At 42.2% G+C, this 9,697-nt stretch overlaps 1 protein-coding gene across 1 annotated transcript in view; it reads right to left on the reverse strand.

Annotated features, from left to right (window-relative positions):
* SLC35F3 (solute carrier family 35 member F3) overlaps positions 1-8,350 on the reverse strand; it is a 44,545-nt gene extending 36,195 nt beyond the window's left edge. Inside the window, exon 1 of the mRNA XM_005423202.3 lies at positions 8,027-8,350. Coding sequence (XP_005423259.3) covers positions 8,027-8,307 — 281 coding nt within the window. The 5' untranslated portion in view covers positions 8,308-8,350. The remainder of the gene's footprint in view (positions 1-8,026) is intronic.
* Between the last annotated feature and the right edge of the window lie 1,347 nt (positions 8,351-9,697).

Genomic DNA, 9,697 nt, shown 5'->3' on the forward strand with positions numbered 1-9,697 from the left:
GCTTTTCAGTTTATGATGCCCTGTTCATAAATCTCTGTTGCTGCCAGCCTCCACCTTTGGCTATTTGTTCTTTTTTACCACTTACAGCTTTGTCTAGCAAGCAAGGGTGGCCAGCTCCTGGAGACCTGGACTGAACAGGATCCTCAGCCAGGTACCTGTGCATTTATATGAGGCTGCCTTTTCATACAAACACAAACAATCCTGGGAAATCTGGACACAGTCCATAACCACTAGGCAGCTGGACAAATAGGTTTTTTCCACTTCTGTAGTACTGTCAGCCTCCAACACTTCTCACTGTACCATCCGTCTTTATTGAGAGCTGTTAATTATAGCTACAAAGTCTGTTGCCATACATGTACTTTCCTTTTTTAAAGCAGCTTTAAAGGTAGATGCCTTCAAGGTCTTTTGACACAGATCTGTGCTGGAAAAAACAAAAGCAGAATTCCTTATCACTCCTTCTTGGGTTTTGTAGTTATTTTTGTTGCTGCTGTAAACATTGTGGAGAATTTATCTAGGACAGTCCCCATTTAATGAGTTTGTGCACTGGGGGTCCAGGTACTTGGTGTGGTGACTAAGGTAAACAACATTCTGCAAAAAGGCCACCTGTGAAACCTTCTTCCACGTATGATGATTGGAAAAACAGCAAATGCATGCTCACTTCAGCTTTCTGCTTCTTCCTCTATGCAGTAAACATGATCTCACGCTCTTTTCCCAGTCCTTTTTTTTCCTTTGCCAGCCATAAAATACAGCTACTTTTCTGTCTGTGTGTGCAGGTCGTGCCTGGAGGCAGGGAAGGTAGGAGGTGACCTGAGGTGTCTTCAGCCTGTCTTGCTTTTGTCCCAAGGTCTCAGTGAGTGCAGAGAGGTCAGATCATCTTGGGTGGGACCAGCAGAGGCAGATTTGCTCTTGAGGTCTCCTGAGAAAAGCCCTAGCAGTGTGGGAGCTTAGCAGCTCGCTTAACTAACCAGAGGCAGTGATAATGAAATGCAGTTTAACCACTGACCAGAGAGAGCATTTGGTGCTGCAAGACACAACATTTTTTTCCAAGCAAAAGCCATTACATAAATACGTTGTTTCATAGCACATGCCCTGTCTGCAGGTAACAAGAACAATTATTTCTCCTTCTAGTCCTTGCCTCAAGCACTGTTACCTCATAGGAGGCAGATAATATAATTATTTTGAAGCATCTGTTCAAGCCCCAGCAGAGGAGACAAAAGTAATGGAACAACAAGACAAAATTACAGGACATTACTTAATTCAATCATCCTTGGAATGATTTTGCAAACCAGGCTCAAGATTAAAAGAATGTGGGTCTGTCCTGATCAGGCAGTAGCCAATTTTTATTCTCAATTAGCACCTCACGAAGTCCAAAAGCCCAGAAGAGGTGATTCTGAAGAGATGAAGGCTCTTCAGATTAAGGGAAAGCTTTTCACAGGACACAAACGTTTAGCTCTTTTCAGAACATCACAGTCTGAAAAACAAATGCAAACTCCAAGTAGAATCTGTGAGGTTAAATTAGAAAGGACTGGTGTCCTAAAGAAGGACCCACAATCATTTTCTCACAAAAGCCAAAACATGAGTTCTCAGAGACAGTGTTAACTGCCTGAATAGAAGGAATTAGCAAATTAGTCAAACAGAATTTTAAAAGAAATCTCTCAAAGGTATTTCCAGGAGATTTAGAAAGGAAGGTAAGCATATAAATGTCACTTTATGTTCCTGGGCCCACCATGCAGGCTTACCATTGTGAAGCTACCTCCAGAGAAGATAGGACTGGGCCATTAATTTTGTGGCTTTCTGCCAGCCACTCACATCACGAGTCTGATGCAGGTACCAAGCTCTATATCATGCATTTGAGGGAGGGAAAAATGATCACCTTTACCGTAGTCCAAAAGCAGTTTTTTAAGCTTTTCAATGGAAGACATTGAGTGGAGCAGCATCTCAATTCTAATTAGGTGCCTAAATCTGGGATGGTGGAGGGCTCCCACTAGCTGCCAGTTTGACCATAGCCTTTTCTCTTTCTCCTCACCTTTTCCTGCCGTTTACCTTACACGCCTCACATTTGTGTTTCTGCTGTAGGTTTTGCTCTCCCTCTGAGTTTTGTGGGAAACCAGACATTCAGCTCCAAGCTGGCAGTGCTGGAATATGCAGTGTGACATGGAGAAGCCAGCTGTGTCACATTTCCTCCCTAATCCAACCCTTGGTACTGTCTTCAGAAGAGACTGATGTGAACAGGAGGCTCCTCTAGAAAAACTCAGGAGCTGTTATTTTCTCAGGAACAGGCAACCTGTAGAGCACATTTTTGAGAGCTGGCTGAGAAAATTTTTGAGGGGGCATAAAGACCAAAAGACCATGACATTAATTTTAATCGCCTAAGAACACAAGTCTGCCCAAAGAAGCAGCTGAAACCACGACTCATGCAATCATCTGGCCATGGTACAGCACAGCTGTATTACGTCAAGGCAGAAGCAAGAAGCCACTTCCAGAACCCCTGTGGGGTGACAGCACACCAATCCCACCTCCCATGGGGACACACTTTCCTCTTCAAAAGGCAAGAAAAGCAGCTACTGCAGGTTTCATCAGGAAGTGGTAACAGAAGTTAACAACAGCATCACCCTGAGCTCTGTGGCTTGGGCTTCAGCTGAGCTAAGCCCAAATGGATGCTCCACAACCACGCTAGATGCCCTGCAGACAGAAGGTTGGACACTGGACACACATCCACCAGCACCACCACTACCACAAATGCCATGCTGCTCCAGCAGAAGGCTTCACTACTACTGCTGCTTGCTGTTTGTACAATTTGGCCTTGTCTTCAGCCTGGACCTCTGGCAGAAAAGTGCATATTCACTGAAAACAGTCAGAGAAGCAATACAGTGGTCCATCAATAACACAACACCTCCAGCACCTCTCAGGTATCTCTCTGTAGGAGCGACAAAGATGACTACAAGTATCATAAACCTCTTTTATAACATCCACATCTTCTTTTAATTAATTGTTTTGATACCAAGCACAAAGGTGACAGATGACTGTAGAGATCAAACTGAGCCCTTGCTGTAGACATCAAACTGATTTAATCTGGAGTTACTCTTAACTGGTCTCTGTCAAACTTGGGTAAGAATCAGATGCTTTATCTTTTAATTTCAATTGTTTATTTTGTTTCTTGGTTGTTTTATTATTATAATTTTTATTTTCCCCAAGAAGCTAATGTGAACTTGAAATGTAAAGTGATTTTATTCTGAGGAGCACAAAGTAAATAGGTATTATTTTAAGGATAATGTTCTGAATTAGACAAATAGTGTTTATAAACTGAAGTTTTTTGAAAGAAAACATGCTTCACTGGATGACATTTGCTAAAAACATTTGCATTTGTCATGTCTTGATGCCTCCACAGCTTATTTATGACTCTCTTAATGCTGTCTGCTCTGGTGGCGAAGCTCCCATCTAAGTAGTAATATAAATCAGCAGGATGCCAAAAGTTAACCACACTGCAACATTTTAATGTTTCTGGGTAAGAGAGACTCACGATCACAAACCACTGAAAAATCGATAGTAAAACAGCATCCAGTCATGCCAAATGGCTCTGACCTTCTTTCCCCTTTGAGCTTCCTCATGGCCAGGGGTTTGGTTAGCAGTGGGGTTCTGTGCCTGCTGCAGAAAAGGAGGGCAGTACCCATGGTGCAGTGAATTGCACTTCATATGAGTCCGGATAAAACTAACAGACTCAGCTCCTTGCACTACTGGGGGTGGTGGCTGGAGTCTCATCTTCTCCAACACAGCAGAAATACCTGGGAAACATTTAGAAACTGGCCCACATTCTCCTGGACTTCAAGTGAAGCTGTGGCACTGAAACTTTGTGGCCCCTGCAGAACCAAATCTCGATTCTGAGCCCATGGGCATATAGATCAAAAGTGACTTTTGTGTACTCAATATGTTGGTATATAAGATAAGTGAGATCTACTATGCTCATCCTCTACCATTGTTGCACCAGTATTTTGATTCAGTTTCAAAGACACAACAATACTTCAGTGTTACCTGTAACCTTTTCTGTATTTTCAAAGAAAAATCTTCAAATTCTGAAGGATTAGTGGCAGATAATTTGGGGGCAATATAGAGACAAAACTGTCTTTTCCAAATGTTTTGAAAAAGAACATTCTAAAACATGTTCAAATATGGTTGCAGATCAGTGCAGGGACTGTACTGTGATGATTCTTTCATTCACCCAGGTGAATGCACATCAGGTGCATTCAAGGTTTCAGAAGAGATTTAGTTCTAGCTTCTGGTGTTTTCTTTAGCCCTAAATCTTTATGAAATAAAAGAAAAAAAAATCTAAATTATAAATAAATAAATAATCCAGCAAATCATTCTTGCAAGTCCTTTTCTTTCCTTCTCAAAAAAGTCATTAGATAGGACTATACCATCCAAATAAACAAGCTTTCTGAGGTATTTTTCTAAAATGTGAGCAAACCCCTCTATTATTCCTCCCAGCTGGAACACAGAGGACGAGTCTTTATAAAAGGCATGTTTTCTGCCTAGAGATACACAAAGCTAAGCAATATCTTGCAGAGATTTTAATTTAATCTTTCATGTAGCCAGGGAGTTTTAAGCCCTAGTGCTTTTAATTTATGTTACGTCATAAATTAATAATGTAGGCATGATGGAGAATAGCTCATCAGATTAAATGTGTCATTTCATAAAGCAGTTTGGAAGCAAAAAGTATGAAGTACTCTTAAATGATGCATTAGGTGCACAAATCATTACATGTGTTATTTCTGGACTGGACAATGGTTGAAATGACTAATAATTTAGTTACAGTAATTTTATTTTAAGCTACTGAGCACTTTCTCAAGAAGTAGGAGAGTGATGCTGGCATGCTCTTCCATGGCCTTCCAGAGCTCTCTGTATCACTTCCATGCACACAGTCCTGCGCCATGACATCCTCGGTGGCAACCATGGGAGAAGTTCTCCCTGAGCAGTCTACACCTGAGCACAACCCTGGCAGCATTTGATGGAGCTGCTCAGGGAGTGTAGAGCAGTTGGAAGTGAATGCATGAGTTCTGGTTTGCTGTGAAGAGTGACTCTCTCCCCATGGTGTGGACACACTGATGGTCTACTTCAGCTAAAACAGCAAGTTCCTTACCATGCAATATGGTTCAATCATAAGTCCTTAATACTTCACATTGTGGCCTAATACTCAAAATCTGATAAAGAAACTGAATAAACTTGCTCTAACATTCAATGTGTCACTACAAAATTTTGGTGGCAAATTTACTACTATTATACATGCTACAAAAAGGGAAAAAAAAATCTGGTTTTCTGTCATAAACCAGCTAAAAACTGGTTTATGTCCACGACAGGTATGTTCTTCTTGTGAGACTACAAAACATAAAAATTCATGTATTTACAGCATAGCATACATACTGGTATAATACAACATGAATTTAAAAACTGTAATAGACCATATAATCTGTGCAGAAGGGACTATACATCTATTCACTGTTGCTACATTTTATGATCCCCCTTTTGTGTATTTTTCCTGGTGGCTGCTGTTTTTACATGCCCTGTACATACTGTACAGGGAGGCACCCACAGCACACGGGCTGTCCCTGGTGCCCTCAGGAAGGGGCAGTGTGAAAGCACTGCCTGTGCCAGGGGGAGGGGAGGCTGAGCAGCCCAGTCCTGCTGAGGTGGATGGGCAGGTGTCCTGGGGGAGCTTTGGTGCCAAAAAACATTAGGTACCTGTGGATTTTAGCAGCCTTTGTAGGCAAGATCTGAGAACCCCCTCCTTTTCTACTTCACTGTTAAGGTGACTTAGATATCATATTTCCACCTTTTCCCACTATTGCCTTTTAATTTATCTTGTTCCAAATTCCTGCCAGTGAGCTCAGATAAGATGTAAAATATAGATGAAAGTAAAGGATAAAAGAAGCAGAAAATGATTATGCCAATTTCTTTACAGTTCTAGGTCAGAATTGTCTTCTTTTAACTACCCAGAAGTCTGTGAAATATCTCCCTAAAGTGCCCAACCATGCCTGGACTGCAAGCTTTCCTGAGGATGGTGATGCCTCGTATGGAGCTGCAAATTCCCAGTGTATCTCTTTATCTATATATCTGCACACATATACAACATGGAAAAAAAGGAATAATTAGGAGGGGAGGCTGGACTGTAATGCTCAGGTTTATTGACGTATACACACGTGGTATCTCAGCTGTAATGGAGTAAGCAGGTGAACAGTAAATAATTTCACAGTAACTCTTGGTGCAGCACCACCAAAAGGCCTCAGTGGAGATAGGGGACATGCTGAGGCAGACACTGTAAACACATGGCAAGGAGAAGAACTCCCTCCTCCCTGAAGGACTGGCTCCTCCAAAACAATAGAGAGTATAAGGAAATCAGAGGTCTGCAGTGACTTGCTCCAAACCACAGAACAAATCTGCAGCAAAGCTGGGAGCCACAGCTGCATCTCCAAAGGAACACATCTTCCCTGACATCCAGAAAAACCTCTGTAAGTTAACCCTGTTCAGTCTGCTTGTCAGACACACAAACATGCACTCTTTATGAAGCCTGGGCAAGCCTACTGCTAATGATGTCCCCCCTGCATCCCAAACAGGCTGCAGGACTGGCACCTGCTCTTCAATTCATCCCTCATTTAATTAATAAAAGACATGAAACTACCAACTGTATCGATTTACTGCAGCAATGAGCACAGTGCTCTGGGTTTTTAACCCCAGGGATTTGGCAAACCACAACAGCTCACCCCAGAATTCAGTGGTATTTAAAACATTATCTGAGAGCAGCTGGGAAGACAAATACTTAAAACCAAAGAAACAAAAAGGTATTTGCTTTTAGGCTAGCATTTGTTGCTGGGTTTAGATTAAGCTGTAGCTTTCTGTAACCTCCATACTCCTCTGTATTTGCTGTGAACAAATACAACCTCAAGGCTGAAGCTCAGGAAACACGGCACCTATGAAAATGCCTTTAGAACTTCTGGATCCTGCTCTAGAACCTGCAGTGAATGGTCATACCCATTATCTGCAGCCTCCACATTATTTAAAAGATGAAGACACTGTAATGATGGCTAAGCAGTAAAATATCTTAGCCCTAAGCACCTGAGGTAGAGCCTTTCCTGAGTAACCTGGCTTCTTAGATTTTTCTTGTAGTAAGTTTCCACCTGGCTGCCGCGCAGCTGGGAGCTGAGAAATGTGTACTTCTTACTGTTTACTTTTCTGAGCTACTTCATTAAAAGTCTATGAGCCCCACTGTGTAACAGAAGGGGAAAAGGTTGTTCACATCCTTCCATGTATCAGGGAAGCTCTCTGACATGGGACATCTTGATGGCTGAGTCATCCCATCTGTCCCAGCCACCTCTCAGGCCAAAATGAGCAGAGCAGAGCAGAGCTGAGGGAGTGCTCAGGGAGAGGCAGTCCTTCAAGCAGCCCGAGCATCCTCAGCCTCTCCTGGAGGCACTCAGGGCTCAGGCTCTGTGGGTTTGGCTCGCTATGAAGACAAGGTGTGCTGAAGACAAAGTGCTGCCTTTGGTTATGACTGCGCTTCCTCCCGGAAATAAACATAACAGCTCAAGTTTAACTGGGATCAGAGCTTGGCCTTTGATGTCAAGGGCGTAGTGCCAGGAAAATACTGCAGGACTTTTTACTCAACTATTCAAGGCTCTGCTCTAGTCCTCAGCTTGGAAAAGAAAAGCTTACTTAGCTTACTCAGAGACTGACACAGAAGTCAGCCATGGGTAGGGGAAAGAGATATCAATAAAAAAATATATGTTTGCAGAAAACTCCGGATAAATAATTGCAGAAAATGCAGACTTTCATTACATGACTTGCATGTGTTGGAAAATATATTAGGAATAATAACAGCATCTAACACAGGACACACAATGAAATCAGACCATCCTTTAACAAACCTGGAGAGGAAAGCAAACACAAGTTTGATGTAACTGACTGATTTGAACAAAATGTCTGTGAAATGCAGAGCAGCATGCAAGAGCCACGGGATTAAAAACAAAAGCTCCCATACCTGTATCTTTGCTTTGGAGACTGCTTTTCAGCTGACTTAAAAACATGTCCCAGATAATACAAAGGAAAGAATAAAAAGTTCCAGTTTGTTGCAAACCATGTTAGAGTGAAGGGTGCATCGAATTTCTTAAAGGTCAGTTTTGCTAGCTGGGTTGAGCCTGACCAAGAGGAGCAGACACCCAGGACCACGGCCACACCCCAGAAAATCTTCTTGAGTTGCGTCACGGAACATTTCCAGCAGCAGCGGCTCACCCTTCCAGCGCCTTCCGCCCCAGCTTGCATCTGTGCTTCGGCTGGGGCTGGAGACTCCCGGGAGCGCTCATCCCCTGAGGAGAACAAAACACATGCCTTACTAAGGAAATCCATCCTGCATTTTTGTTTTCAAACCTCAGGCCCGTCTGAAGTCGGGTGTAAAGGAACCCACCGGATCTTGCCATGAAATGTCCTTTGTTTTTAGATCATTGCAAAGCCTCTGGTTGAACTGAGGCATAATTAGAAGGCAAATAACAATTATCGCCTCTAGATTTAGAAGCCTTGGGTAAAATGGAAGTGAAAATTACGTGTTGCTTTGATGTACATAGAAAGGCTTAACACACCACTTAAACTCGGGCTGTTAGGATGTGTAAATGAATGAAAAATGTGGTATTGAGTTTGATAAAGTAGCAAAGGGAATTATAACAACACTTGAAATTGTTATTGTCTCAGAAAATGCAGAAATGGCCAGTTTGTAGAATATGGTGTTTCTTGGAAGAGAAGGAGGGCAACATATTTAATCTTCAAGTTAAGCAAAATCACTGCAACATAAATAGCATGATTAATACTGAATTGGATCACCAGGCACTTCAGTGATCCCTGGAAAAACAGGTCTCCTGTGGCTGTAGCCAGACAGCAAAAGCTAGATCAAACCACATGCTGCCCTGAAGCCCATCTCTGACCAGGCAAGCCTAACTCTTTTAGTTCAAGTCTTGCACAAAGACTGGACTGGAGCTTTGCCCCAATCTAACTAAGCCTAGCATGCTGCTGGAAATTTTTCACCTAAAAACCTTGCCCCTTCAACCCTCAAACATGAATTGTTACAGCCCTGCTACCCTACAGCTGTCAGTCGATAATGTATCCAGCTTGTGAAGGAATAAGGAAGGGTTAGCTGGTTAAGTTCCAGAGAGATCAAAACATGCTGGCAGACCTCAGCAGCAAGCTACTGCCTTCAGGGCTTTCTACCTGCCTTTCTTGAATTCACCCCATTCAACATCTGCTGGAGTTGTCAGTCACCCACACACAACACTCAGCAGTGATTTCTCCAAGAGGCTGACTGCACTTTAGGTGGTCCATTTACCCAAAGCAGGAAGTAACAGTAGTTCATATTGAAATCCAGGAATCTACAACTTCAAAACTGTCCAGAATTTACTGCATGCATTGAAAAGTGAAAACATGTAAGTAAAGCCAGGATAATGAGAGACTGTATAATTTCCAAACATTTATAAATATTCAAGGCAGACTAAGAGAGGTCCATATTAAAAAAAAAATAAAATCCTTCCTTATCCTGGTGTGAATTCATATGTGGAATGGAAAATCTTTTATTTCAAGCTAACTTAAATTTGTATTTATATGACCTCATACATTATGAAAGAAAATGGTTCTTTCTATGGAAACAAATATTTTGTTATTTCCCTAC

Source organism: Geospiza fortis, unplaced genomic scaffold, assembly GCF_000277835.1.
Source record: "Geospiza fortis unplaced genomic scaffold, GeoFor_1.0 scaffold381, whole genome shotgun sequence".
Classification (NCBI taxonomy): Eukaryota; Metazoa; Chordata; class Aves; order Passeriformes; family Thraupidae; genus Geospiza; species Geospiza fortis.